The sequence below is a fragment of the Portunus trituberculatus genome, chromosome 30 (assembly GCF_017591435.1).
Source record: "Portunus trituberculatus isolate SZX2019 chromosome 30, ASM1759143v1, whole genome shotgun sequence".
NCBI lineage: Eukaryota > Metazoa > Arthropoda > Malacostraca > Decapoda > Portunidae > Portunus > Portunus trituberculatus.
In genome coordinates, this window is record NC_059284.1 from 7,017,750 (window position 1) to 7,032,749 (window position 15,000).

General features: G+C 41.8%; 1 protein-coding gene across 1 annotated transcript in view; it reads right to left on the reverse strand.

The window, feature by feature from the left end:
• LOC123510804 (neuron navigator 3-like) overlaps positions 1–15,000 on the reverse strand; it is a 700,801-nt gene that overhangs the window by 64,153 nt on the left and 621,648 nt on the right. Inside the window, 1 exon segment of the mRNA XM_045266186.1 lies at positions 1,004–1,212. Within this exon segment, the coding sequence (XP_045122121.1) occupies positions 1,004–1,212 (209 nt within the window).

Below are 15,000 nucleotides of genomic sequence, written 5' to 3' on the forward strand. Positions count from 1 at the left end.
CAATACTGGGACACATTTTTAGCTTGTGATTTGTATACGATTAGACCATTTTATTGACATTAGGAAGGGTCTATGGGTGTCAGAAGATTAATGGCCACAGTCTTCATTATTTTAATCTCCCACATGAGTTTCTGAGGCTGTATAAAATCACCCAGAATGAATATGGAAACGCGTCATGGTACTGAAGGGGTTAAAGGCAGAAACGCGATGTGATATTGGAAATGACGATGATTGAATACAGACAGATGGAAGATAAGCACTAAGGAAAGAACACACACACACACACACCTCATAACGGCAAGTGGAGGTGCGCACAACACGAGTCGCCGCGCGTTTCTTTGATTCAATTTATAAAAACTTGTCCCGTCAACACGCGTATCATTTTCCACGTTGTGCTTCTGACACGTTCTCGAATACTGACTTCCTTTCCCCCCTCTTGTCTCCCCCCCCCCCTCTCTCTCTCTCTCTCTCTCTCTCTCTCTCTGTACTCCTTGTCACAAAATTCTTTCTTTTTGTAATTTTCCATAATGTTCAACACAGTTTTCTCTTTTAAAATGTTAGTTGAAGTGATTCTTAATTGTACGAATTGAAAGTGACAAATAATGCAAAAGCGAAACCCTCAAACTTCCAAACTTCCGCACAAACATAGAAAGAAGAAAAATATAATAACTGGATGAGGAGCAGGAAGAGGAAGAAGACGAAAAAAGAATCCTAGACTAGTCCATAAATTTACGCACAGACAAGAGAAAATGAAGGGAAAATAATATCAAGAAAAATGGAGAACAAGAAGAAAAACAAGTCACGCGTCACTGAATTACAAAAAAGAGAAGATAAAATTAGAAAGAAAGAAGGAAAGAAGAAATGAATAAGAATAAAAAAAACAGAATAAAAAGACAAATAGAAGAGAAGGAAAACAAAAAAAAGTAAGAACTTGAATAAACAGCAAAAAAAAAAAAAAAAAAAAATAAATAAATAAATAAATAAAACAAGAAAATATACTTACTAGTCGTTTTATTCCTCGCATCCTTCTCCTTGTGGTTGAAGAGCTTGAATTTATCGAGCATGGAGTCCTTGTGCTTGGCGGGAGGCGCGGGGGAGTGGTAGGGCGAGGCGTGCACGTGGTTGCCCGCTGTGTTATTGTTGTTGTGGCCACCGCTCTGCCCTGAAGGACCCCGCAGCGACGTCCGTACAAGGTTAGAGGTCCCGCTCGTCCTGAAAGAGTGAGCGAGGATGAGTCTAGTGACCTCAGAAGTTGGATTGACTGACTAGATTACGAGTAAAGTTTGGTATCCTGACAAGATGGGTGATTAGGTAGATTGGGAGTAATAATGAGTTCTATCCCTATATTCCTTTCTTCCTTCGTACGAGTTTAGTAGTCTTTAGTGTAGGTTTAATGAGCTAGAACACGTAATATGTTAATGAGATGTAGCCTTTTCCGGAGTTTTTTTCTTTCCTGTGAATTTGGTAATACTGTGTGTAAGCTGGAGTAACTAGAACTCAAACAGTCACTACTAATTCTTGTGCTCTCTACTTCCTTTCTTTACTGCGAGGTTAGTAACTGTGTGAGTAAGCAGGAGTCATTAACGAAGAGAGAAATAATCACCAGTTCTAGTAATCCTTCTAACCTTTTCTCTTTTTTCTAATTGTGTCTGTACTCTAGATTAACTAAAACGCTAATAATCACAAATTCTATTACTTCCAATCTTTTCTACGCGTAAAGGAAACCTTCAAACTTGTTCTGTCCCTCTTAAAAATAAAAAAAAAATCTTTCCCAGTACTGAAGATTTTACAGATGACGTTATTGATAAGAACGTTGCCAGCGCCACACAAAGGATGTATTTCCGGGAGCTGTTTACCAATACGTGTGTGGCGGGAGTGGATGAGTTTGATATTGTGAGGGTCTGTTGATGATCTAGTGGTTGAGTTATGGTATAGGCAAGTCTGGTCATCTTATCTATCTCCTGGTAAGTGATAAAGTATGACATCAATCTCCTTGCACATGAATGGTGTTGAAAAAGTGAGTCTGATCCCGTACGTTAGTAAAAAGAAATTGTATACTATATTGTGTTGAAAAGACATCTTACGTAGTGTGTATCTTTAGGAAATTTTCCACGTGTTTATCTTCCAGTAAGTAACATGCATGACCTTTTGAATTAACACACAGTGGGAGTAAATGTCTTTGTCCTGTGTTTCTTGGAATGCTTTCAGTGTTACCTAATACATAAACTAAAAATGTACTTGGTGTAAATAGTCCACTGGAGAGAAAAGTTAAAAAAAAAAAAAAAAAAAAGAAAAGAATGAGTAACCAAATAGCGACAAAAGAGGCTCGCGCCACGTCATGCTTACAAATAAGTATTCTACTCTTTGTTCTTTATAGAAAAATAAAATAATAGTCATGATAATGGTCGAGGCTTAACAAATAGAAACAAGTAAGCCAATTAAAAGCACACATTATCATCATTAATACATCAACACTGAAATAACACATGGTTGATATTCAGACACTTATAATTAAAACAAGACACATATCGACATAGCATTCAGTGATCAGAGCCAAGCATTAATCAAAACCAGTCATAACCTTTCACTGTTTAGCACATTTACCTGACAGGCTTAGGCTTCCACTGCTCCACGCCCATAGTTGAGGGCGGGGCGCGCGTCGCTCCCGCCACACACTCGACGTTCGTGACCATTCAGATTCTCTCTCACTAACCACCAGACAAAAGGGGCACTCATACAGTCACAAGGATACACTCACAAGTCCTCACCGCCACGCCACATTTCCCGACACACCCTGTTATTATCCTGCAACTGCCACAACGCGCTTGGTTTATGAAGGATACCCATGGGAACCGAGCTTACGTGACAAGAATGAACGAAAACGGAAGAAGAAAACGAGGAGGCTGAGCTGGATTTATACTGACAGGTCTCATGCTACTTGTACACTGCAGCCTGGTCTCTCTTTTCTGTATTCCACCATAATCACCAAAAGAATTCACTGGTAGCAGAATGATAACGTAGGCACAGTATGTTTGCATTAATAAGGACAAGACAGCAGCAGTGGTAGTCCGTTTTGTGTTGTGCTGTGGTGATTTCGCTCTGCTTTTGGTTCATCTTTTTCATGTATATTTTCATAGTAAGACTCCACACAAACCATACATACAACAGAATTACAACAGCAAGCTTTCATACTCTCCAGAACGAATAACAGTAGCTAAGAATTTCATTTTTATCCTTTTCATACTCCAGTTTTATCAATAATCACTGCAGAAAAGCAAAGAACTCAAATCTCATATTCTAAAGACCTTCCCCAACCCTATCTTAATAACTTCTATCAGACTGTAGTGGAAGTCAATGGGGATTTTCAAGGAAGCTTTCAAGGTTATAGCGATAGTTTTACAAAGTCTACATACATTGTCAGTAGGAAAAAAAAAAAAAACAGAAAACTCACACATCTACTACTAAAAAACGTGTTATTAGTGACCAAAACCTTTATGAAAACGTTAATTTACGAATATAAGAATCTAGTGCTATTCTAAACACCATTTTCAATCCCATCACCATCACCACCACCACCACCATCAGCACAGTACTATCAAAGCTCCAGGCGGAAATAACGAATGTACACACACCAGACACGCCCCTGTGTTGGGTAATGCCTCTGGGGCGTGACTACCCTTAACTAACACATAGGACGCCTTGTGAGCTGCCTTCAACAACTTATAAGTCTTAAGGGAGTGATGAGGACTCAAACACTCATTAGCATTGAAATTGGGATGGAGATTGAGATAAGTACAAGAAAAAGGGGAAATGGGAAGGCTAAGGAACAGAAAAGAAGGAGTAGGTAAATATTGAGAAATTATAAAGCGTGAATGAAGGAGAAAGAATATAGAAGAGGAACAAACAACGAAAGAACAGAGAAACATGATATTTTCATTAAAGAGAATAAAACAAAGAAAGATAAACGAAAAACCAAGAAAGAAAAGCATAAAAATATAGAAATGAGAAGCAGGAAAAAAAAGGAACGAGAGAGAGAGAGAGAGAGAGAGAGAGAGAGAGAGAGAGAGAGAGAGAGAGTGTGTGTGTGTGTGTGTGTGTGTGTGTGTGTGTGTGTGTGTGTGTGTGTGTGTGTGTGTGTGTGTGTTTGTCTATGGGCAACACCTATAGAGAAGGCTGCCATTGAAGTATCGCATAGGTGAGAATGAGGCGTCACTTTCGCTATTGTCTCATCTACGATCCATATTCTCTTTCGTCACAATGAGCCGTCAGCGTCACTCGCGTCACAGCTTCCTTAATTCAGAGGGGGAGAGGAAACAAAGGCACACCCCAACACACACACACACACACACACACACACACACACACACACGAACGCGGCCACGCCCTGCAATCATTCATCACACGCAGGGAATTAAGAACTTTCTCATTTTACTCATTTCTCTCTTCCAGTAGCGTCCGTCTCTCAAAATTAAGGTGAGTGAGTGAGTGAGTGAGTGGTTGGATGGTTTGGTTGTGACATTCTACGCTCAATCTCCTTTCATTTCTTATTCAGTTCCCCTTTCCGTCGTCACTTCCTACTCCTTTTTCTCCGCCCTCCATCCTAACGCTGTTCTTGTGTCATCGTCAACTTTGCATAAATTTCTTAAGTCACCCCGTTGTCCAGTCCGTTTTCTTTGTTGCGTCGTGAGGTTGAATTATAATTTTCTCAGTGTGGAGAGAGAGAGAGAGAGAGAGAGAGAGAGAGAGAGAGAGAGTTGTTTTTGTTGTTACATCATGATGGTGTAAGGTACATATGTGCTACAGCTCTTATTTTTCCTCTCTCTCTCTCTCTCTCTCTCTCTCTCTCTCTCTCTCACTCTCACACACTAACTTTAACTTTGATGCTTTTTCAAGGAATACAATTTCCTTTATTTATTACTATCCTCTTATATCATCTTATCAATTACCATGTTTATATAAAAAAAAATATTATAATACTTATCTATGCTCATCTTCCTTGCTTCTTCCTATAGGCACCACTAACCCTGAACTAAATGAGCTATCTATCCATCCTACATATCTAATTTTCTTTCTATCTATTTATCTATCTCAATTTGTCTTTCTATCAGTTCTTTCTTCTATCCTGAGCTTATCCTCTCACAATCTCACAGGGAAAGATTAATTGGAGAAGGTTCTATGAAGTATGAAACCCTCGCCATCTGCTCCTTAAGCCTCCATCCCTCTCATGTCCACCAGAACAAACATCAACGTCCCCTCTCTCTCTCTCTCTCTCTCTCTGACTCACGTTCAATCATCGTCTACAATTACTTGCCCCAAACTCCCGCCTCGGAAAATAATTAAACGAGACACGCGTGCAAAGAGGCCACTGTTTTTCCTCCCTTGGAAATTCTCCCCCACTTCCCCCACCCTTCCCAGCCTTCTCTGCTTGGCCCTGGCCTGCCCCGCCCTGCCTCGCCCCGACCCTCCCAGCCACTGTCAAGATTCTCCTACTATTCCTTGTAGTTGTGTTACTATCTCTATCATTCTTGGCTCCTTTGAAACTCCAGAAAATAGTAATAAAAAGCATTCGAGTTGTGAAGTATTCCTTTTAAAATTGTGACCGTTTTTCAAATTATGTATATACTTCTAATCTAAACAACTCCATTAGCGTGCGTAAAAAAATGTTTATATGTAGTTATCTCCTTATAAATTGCCAATATGTTCTTTTCAAATGGTCTGTATATGTCTTAGCAAAACCATTTTATCACAACCCTTTCACTGTCTTAAATGTAACTCGGTCTAACTCCACATAATTATTCCCTTACAATTCATTACCATATCCTTTTCAGATGGTTTATATATTTCTTATCCAAACAACTTTGAATTTACTCCCATATGGAACTCTGTCACTTCGATCCCACCCAAACAGTTCCATCTCGATCTTTTTGACCAGTCCCATCATCGACCTTCTCCACATGCTAAGCCCTGAGGAACCCCACCCATCCCATCCCATCCCACCAGCTTATGAGTCATGACCATCTGCAACAGAACTGTAAAATACGTGCTTCCGTCCCTCGTTCCTCCTTCAGCACTGCATCTCTCAACACTCCTCCTTCTCCTCATCTTCCTCTCTTCCTTCTCTCCCTCCTCTAGTCTATCATCGTCCTCCAGCTGACTCCGTATCTCTGTCTCATTCTTTTCTCTGTCTCACGTCAGCGGAAGGCGATTATTAGTTGAAATGCAATTGCCTTCTAAGTTACAGCTCCTCTTACTTCACAAGGGCTAATATTTCCGCCTCACGCACGATACACAAGGCAATCTAGTAATTTCTGGTGGTGTGTTAATAAGTTCGATAATATTCGCGTCCCCGCTAAGAGAAAGACAGTGAGTGAGCAAAGTTGAGTCTAACGGGAAGATTTAATTGGGGGCATGTCTCTGTCTTTCCAGTTCCTGTTCCCTTTAGTCTTTGCATTAGGAGATTGTTAGGTTAGGTTAGGTTACAGTAAGGTTAGATTAAATTACGCTAAGATGAAGATATGGTAAGGTTAGGTTAGGTTAGGTTAGGTTAAGAATAAAGGTATGGTATGCTTAGGTTGGGTTAGGGATAGTATAAATTTAGGGAAACTGAGGTTAGGGTAAAGGTTAGATTACGTTAGGGTAAAGAAAAAGAAGAAGAGGAAGCTGATATGCTCGTAAAAGTTAACCGCTAATCTCTCTCTCTCTCTCTCTCTCTCTCTCTCTATCCTGCCAGATTATCCCTCACTTAATGCTCTTCTTAGCTCATGTACCCCCTCCCTTTCCACTCATCCTCTCTCCCACTCCCTCTCTCTCTCTCCTTCCTTCCTGTTCATCTCCATTGTCTTCTCCCTGTCTTGTTTCTTTCTTCCCTTCATCACTCTCCATACTCCCCTGTTCTCCCCTTCCTTATTCTCCTTTATTACACCTCCATCCCTCCCTTCTTTCAAAACCCTATTCTTTTTACGCTACCTTTCCTTCCCTCCATCTTTCCTCTTTTCTCACTGCTATTGTCTTGTTTTGCTTCTTTCTGACAGTTATTATTCTTCCTCTCTTCTCTCCATTTTCTTTTCTATTACTACTTAAACTTTTTCCACTTCCATTCTTTCAAATCTCTCCATTTTTCATCATCATTTTCTCTCTCTCTCTCTCTCTCTCTCTCTCTCTCTCTCTCTCTCTCTCTCTCTCTCTCTCTCTCTCTCTCTCTCTCTCTCTCTCTCTCTCTCTCTCTCTCAGCTCTCTCTCTCTCTCTCTCTCACCCTCGTCCCTCCCACAACCACTCAGTCCTTCTCCCCTTCATCCCCTTCACTCCCTCACTTCCCCTTGGTCTTGGGGCTCCGTGAGGCTTCATTAGGCAGCCAGAGGGGAAGCGGGCGACGGTGGAGGGACGAGGGGAAAGACACACTGGCTACACGCCCTTTGAAAGTAGCGACGAAATATCTATACGCGCAGTTAAGCAGAAATGAAATTCATGTTATGCTCTACAGAGACTCGATGGAAGTATGCACGTGTGATGCGTTTTATTCTTAACCCTTTCAGTGCTGAGACGCATTTTTACGTTGCTTTTGGATGTGATTAGACGATTTTATTTGCATTAGGAAGGGTCTCTGGAAGTCAAAAGATTAATGGCCATAGTCTTTACTATTCTAATCGCAACATATGCTTCTTAAGCTGTATAAAATCACCAAATAGTAACCAAACTTAATATGAAAACGCGGCATGGTACTGAAAGGATTAAGGGTTGAAAAATTCTACTGAACGGAGAATTTATGGAAGTAACACCTGGAACCTTCCCTCAGCATTGCCTCATGAAGTTTCAAGCACAGGTAAACAAGACAGTGTTACGCCCACCGCTCGGTACGCAATACTGTGTTACGCCAGCATCAGCGTAACACTCAGGTAGTCACATGGGCTGCGGCGTCACCACATCAAGCCACAGTCCCGCCACAGCACCCGTCACGCCCTTCCTACGCCACAGGCCAAGCATTTCACCACAAAACCAACGCTATACCTCTAATTCCTCACCCACTTTCCCCTTTCTCCCCATTTTTTCCCTCTACCTGTTCCCAAGTCCTCTTTCCTTTTCCTCCTCTGCTTCTATTCCCCTCAGTACGTACAGAACCAGTCCATATCTATCCCCTCTCTTTACTCTCCCTCTTTCTCCCCGCCTCCACACTCCACGAACCAATTAAATGACCCGCTCAACCACGGTAATTAGTCTGGTTAACGGTAAATAAATCTCAACTCTCCCTCCCTTTTTCATTAATCACGTGACGAGTTATATATCGATGAAATAAATATGAGGAACGGTGGAAAGATTTATTGACGAAACCACTCTCATATCTTAACTGTCGCTTTATGCAATGGTGCGTTTGTTTTCATTGCAGTTTTATGTCAGCACTTCTAACTCCCCCTCATCCTCCTCCTCCTCCTCCTCCTCCTCCTCCTCCTCATTCACATCCTCGTCCTGCTGAGTTCATATCATTACTGAGCTTTTAACTGCTGACTCTAAAGAACACTCCTGACTGCTGAGTGCATGAGTGAAAGAGTGAGGGTGGGTGTTCACGAGGCAACGCCGTACACTCTCCCTCCTCTTGATGAATAATGAAAGGCTGGAGTCTGGCGCCCCCCACCCCTCGCCCCACGTCAGGAGAGGCAGCTCAAAGTTGAGTCATTACCGTGCCATGCAAGCAGAACGTTACCGTGGAGCTTTTGTGCTTAACGATGCAAATTACTTCTCTGCGCGTTGCCTTGATCCTCGTAGTTGTGGAGGAAGGGGTGTGGAGGGGTGAGGGAGGGTAAGGAGGACGGAGAAGGGTGAGGAGGGACAAGGGGGTGAGAAAGGGGTGCGGCAGGACAGGAATTGTGTTCGCAGGGGTAGTTTGGGGTGAGGGGTGACAGAAGGGCATAAAGGGATAATGTGAGGCTGGGAAGGGGTGATAGTGTTTAGGGGTGAGGCGTAAGAAGGGACGTGATGAGGAACAGGACTGAGATGCAATGGGGTGGTCTTGGGAGGAGGTGGTGTGATACAAGAGGGAATGGTAGTGCGGCTGAGATGGACGGAGCACTGTTTGTACTGATAATTTCTTGGAGGAGGGACGAGGAGGAAAGAGGAGTCAGGCGGCGTGGAGCAGAGTGGGGCAGAGGAGAGCTGGGTCGGGTTGGGGTGTTGGGATGGAGAACTCGGGAGACGGTCGGGGGAGCAATGGTGGGAAATTGCTTTAGCTGGCCCGATCACTTGCCATCCCACCGCACCCCCTCGGATCACAAGTGTTGCCTTTCAGAGCCAAACAAACACCGCCAGACTCTCAGCGGCGGCGACAACATCTTGCATAACACACTTTCACCACCTCCTCTCCTTGTTGTGGATCAATTCTTACACTTTCCACCCTTTTGCGAAAGATAAAAACAGCTCGGTACTCTTCGACCTCACCGATTCCTGACGGTCTTTACGAAATGACATAACTACTCTGCTGAATGCTACTCTCTGCTACACTTGGAAAATATGAGCCTTTTCTGGAATATCGAGTAACTGCTCCATTAAACACTATTTTTGGTCTACATTTTCAGCTTTTACGAAAGACAAATGCTCTTTCAAATAACACACCCTCGGAAAATGTCTTAGTTTTTTCGAAATACCGTTCTACAAGTCCTGCAACCCAGTCAGTCTATTATTTCAGTAAAGACGAGAATGTTTTGAATTAAGCAGCTTTCCTTTATATTTCCTCAGTCAAACTGTAAGTGCCTCTTTACTAACAGTTTCTAACTCATGTCCTCACTTCTTACTTGCTCATTGCGTCTTTTTTTTCCTCTCGTACATCTTTATATACAAATTATTATCTTCACTGATTCAGACATATGCTAGTTATCCATTTGGCCTTATGACCTTTCACCCGAGCGGTCTTCTGAACCCTCTCATCATTACAACACTTCCCTCAAACCAGATACACCAAACACTCTTCTAAATCCTTCCTTCCCTAATACGAAGAAAACCCACAGCAATTTGGAAACAAGAGCTAACAATTCCTTCCAAACCCTTCCAAACTCAATAAGTAGACAGATTACATAGCCTCATTGAAGCACAATACAACCAGTTCTTATGACCGTCTTTGCCTCACCCTTACCCTAGTTGAATCTTTACCCAAGGCCGTCAAAACATACACAAGACACCACGCTTTCTGTTCCGCCTCAGCTTGGGGTAACCATAAACGTCTCCAGCTATTTATGAAGAACCGCTTGAGTGCAAGAACAACACAACCAGGCCTAAAGGGGAGGGCAGACGAGGGAGGGATTTGAGTCAGTAAGGAACCCACACGCACGCATCCCGCCTTCCCTGTGGTTAAGACGCGTCCCTCCACCGCACCCGCCTCCCACAAGCATTTCCCTTCAAGCACGTCTCATCTATTCTCGGGAAAACTCCTACTAGCGGGTCGTCTGTGGTAAGCAGATGTTAGTATCTCGCTAGGAAAGGAACATAAAGACATCTAAGAAGAGAGAACAAGGAGTAGGGTCTTGTAGTGAAATCATGTCTCGTTTTAATATTCCCATCATGGCTTCCTGTGTCTGTTTTCGTGGTGTCATGAATCGTGGAAACAATTCGGAGTTTCGGGATTGAGACGACGATACGTATGACTGGTGGTATTTCTGGTACATTCAAATAAAATGCTTCAATAGTATCGTGGGTGAACTTTCTAGGATGTTTTTGTTGTCAATCTGTTGTTTTTCTCTTTCCTCGCTTCTTCACGCGGTTATTTTGGCTTCACGCTTTCGAGTTTTTTTTCTTTTGTCTTCTATTTTGAATGTTTCGTGTGAGTGACAACACTGGAAAAACGTGGAGTGATATTTCCAGAGAGAGAGAGAGAGAGAGAGAGAGAGAGAGAGAGAGAGAGAGAGGGCTGCATTTGTTCACCGCACGGATGTAACACTGACCACACGCCACACTGCCATGCACACACATCGCCTTAGGGCAAACCAGCGCCAGGCACCATCACCATCACCATTACCACCACCACCACCACCACCACCACCACTCGCAGGGGGGGAGAGCAACATCCACTCGGTATCAACATCATCTTCGTACAGTTCAGTAACCTCCTCTCACACACACACACACACACACACACACACACACACACACACACACGGCAGGGTTCACACAGCACAATAGATAGAACAACATTATTCACAACCACAACACGACAAACAGTTCACACAATTCACTAATCACAAAGCAGTTCACCGTAAGACCACTGCACGCTACCACAACACACCCCTGTCCACCACAACACCACAGAAAAAACAACACTTCAGTCTATGCAATACACTCGAAACACTTCACAACATAACACTCCACTCATCCCCAGCACAGTAAAGGTCCCAGCCAGCAGAGTACACGTATCTTCGCCCCCTCGCTGCCTTACGAGAGCCGAGCGGGGCCGGGTACAGTGGGTGCCTCTGAGCAGCGTGCGAGGAGGCAGCGAGCACCACCCGGCGTGTTCGTGTTGGCGTCACGGCGGCCGCCACAAGACTGGCGACGAGACAGTGGGAGTGGGACGGGGACGAGACAGACGAACGGACGGGCTTGCTTGATGGGAGAGTCCACACGTGCGTCAGTGAGTGAGTGTGTGTGTGTGTTTCCTATTTCGACAACAGACAGACAGACAGACAGACACACACACACACACACATATTCAGTCTCTCTCTCTCTCTCTCTCTCTCTCTCTCTCTCTCTCTCTCTCTCTCTCTCTCTCTCTCTCTCTCTGTGTGTGTGTGTGTGTGTGTGTGTGTGTGTGTGTGTGTGTGTGTGTGTGTGTGTGTGTGTGTGTGTGTGTTTGCGTGTGTGTGTGTTTGCGCGCACGTACGAGAAACATGAAACGTGAATTATCCCACGAAGGAAGAAAGAAAGAAATGAAAGAATGACTGGCACAAGAAACAACAGACCTACAGCATGAAAAATTATGAACACGGAAAAAAGAATGAAATAATTGAGGAAAAACACGCAAAATAATAATAAGAAATAAATATAAACGTCTATAACTGAATCTCACATTTGCTCTTATTTTCTTCTTCCCTCGGTCTTGTTCTTCACTGAGAGCATAACTTTATCACATACACTTCCCAGTCTTTGTCTCGCCACGGAAAGCATATTGTAGACTGGCTGAGGTAACGGTATAGTGATGGAGATGGCGGCGAGGTGCAGGATATAAAGAAGTATTATCATTGTTGCTGTTGCTATTATTATTATTATTATTATTATTATTATTGTTGTTGCAGTGATGGTCGTAGTTGTAGTCGTTATTATTATTATTATATTATTATTGTTATTATTTTTATTTCTATTATTTTGTTGGTTATTTTGTAGCAGTGATGGTTGTAGTCGTAGTAGTAGTCATTATTATTATTATCATTATTATTTTTATTATTTTTATTATTTTGTTGCAGTGATGGTTGTAGTCGTAGTAGTAAGTAAATAATAAAAAAGAAAACACCAGGAAAAAAATAAGAAAAACTTGTGTCAGCGATTAAAAAGAAGCCAAAGAGTAAACAGAAAGAGGAAAAGAAAAATTACAATAACAAGGAAAGAATCACAATAACAGAAATAAGAAAAACAGGAAACCCAAACAAGCTCACCCACCACATAAGAAGACGAACAACAACATAACAAGAACAACAATAAAACAAGGACAAACAAAAGAAGCACGTTAACTGAGGCGGCAGGAACGAAGCCCACTACCTCACACCTTCGTCGTCCTCTTCGTCAGCGTCCATTCTCTCCCCATTCCTCACCTTGTGTACGAGAATTGAGGGAAAGACAAACACTCGCCGTCAGCACATCGTGAGGCGAGTCAGGAAGGTAACACAGACGCTTCCTCCTCTTTTTCCTCCTCCTCCTCCTCTTCTTCCTCTTCCTCCTCCTTATCATCCATATCCTCATGGGATGTCCATCTAACTCATCTATTTTTTTTTTTTATTCTTTTCCTTTACTTCTTTTCTTTCCTCTATATGTTTTGTTTTTACCTGTTTCCATTCCCTTTCTATTTTTTGTTATCTTCACTGTTTACATGTATCTTGTTTTGTCCCTCGCTTGTTCCTGCTATTCGTTTTTCTGTGTTATCTTCTTCCTGTTCGTCTTTTGTGTTCGTTTGACTTCCACTGCCCCTTATCTCCTACTTCCATAACGTTACTATTCATACACTTATTTTTCTCTGCTTGTTCTTCTATATCTTAGTTTCTCCTTTCCTCCATCTAGTTTTCTTTGCTTTCGTCCCTTTAACTTCTCTAGTTCTTGCCCTACATTTGTTCTTCACTCGCTTACTTCCTACGTCCTCCTCTTTCTTTCCTTGGGATTTTAACAAAAGTCACGTGAAAAGCAAAGCCGCAAATCATTCACACACTCACGTTTAAGTCATGTTGCTTTTTTACTGTAATGTAAATCCTGATATAAATAAACAACTACACAAAGGATGAGTGACCGAGCAGGAGAGGTCACAGTGGTAAGGCGGCGTGAGGCAACCGGTGACGTCAGGAATGAGTTGTAAAAGGTATATAGAAAGTTATAAGTTAAATTGATTTCTTTTATATTATTTCTTTGTGTACAATAAGGGACACAGTTGATTTTGTTTGATTTCCGTATGCTTATTCTTTCGATATTTTCATTCTACTGCTATTTTCTTTATGATTGAAAGGTTATTTGTACGTACTTCTTTATAGAGTAGTGATGACCTAAATTCTATGGTTATGTGCTTGCTTTATTTATCTCGATCTCTAAGTAAATATTTTCCGCTTTACTGATATAGCCTCCTCTGTTACCAATGCTTTCTACCTAAAAGCCCTCTTGATTTAATTCACTATTCAGTTTCCATTTTTTTTTTCTCATAACATACTATATACTAATCTATTTACAATATATATTCCCATTCCTCTCTTATTTGCATCTCCTATACGTTCACGAATCAAATCAAGATATTATATTCCGTTATCTATTACTTTATCTATCACCCCATCTTTCGCACGCAGTGATTTAGCGTTTGGTGTCAATTCTATCCCCTTGTGTACCCGCCGCCTCACACGCACCACACTCAGGTCACCGTGAGGTCAACACAGCCAGCCGTAAAACGAGACGCCGCCACCTGTGTCCTGACAGCTGTGCAATCCTTGACCAACAAAGCAGCGTTTACCAAGAGCCTCAAATTTAGCGATTGCAAAGGTGCGGGGTGAAGCAAAACACAAGGGGAGTTAGAGTCGTGAAGATTAAGCTTCCTATTCACCCAGTTACAAAATAAGGGTTAAGTCAATAGTGAATCATTATAATAATAAGTATTTTATAAGTGTGAATGATGAATAAAGATAAACTACACAATGAATAATAAGTGAAAAGTCAGTGTTATTCTGCAAATTTGTATTGAGTGAAGTAAATTGTACAAGACAAAGTGTCAATAAGACTTTTTGTCTTATTTAACCTCTTCAGTGCCATAATGCGTTTTCATATTCATTCTGGTTACTAGTTGGTGATTTTACACATCTTCAGAAACTTATGTGGGAATGAAAAGAGTGGAGATTCTGGCCATTAATCTTCTGACCTCCATGGATCTTTTCTAATGCAAATAAAATCGTCTAACCACACCCAAACTCGTGGTAAACGTGCGTCCCAGTACTGAAGGGGTTAACAATAAAGTGACGTTTGAATGAGGGAAAATCAACTGAATATATAACCAAAGTATTCCTTTAAGAGTGAATATGTTACAGGGTGTATGAATGTAAATGAGGTAATATATAAATAGATACGAAAAAAGTAATAAAAATTTATACAATAACACTAAATTTCCACCTCAAACATCATCGAAATTTGGCGCCAGTAAAGAAATACAAAAAGTTAATAGAAAAAAGTACCAACACAAAAGATTCTGCCAGTCAGCGGGAAAACCCACAAAACAAAAGGTGCATTAAAAAATTCCTTGCACGCAACAAAAAAAAAAAAAAAAAAAAAAAAAATTGCCCGCTTCTAAA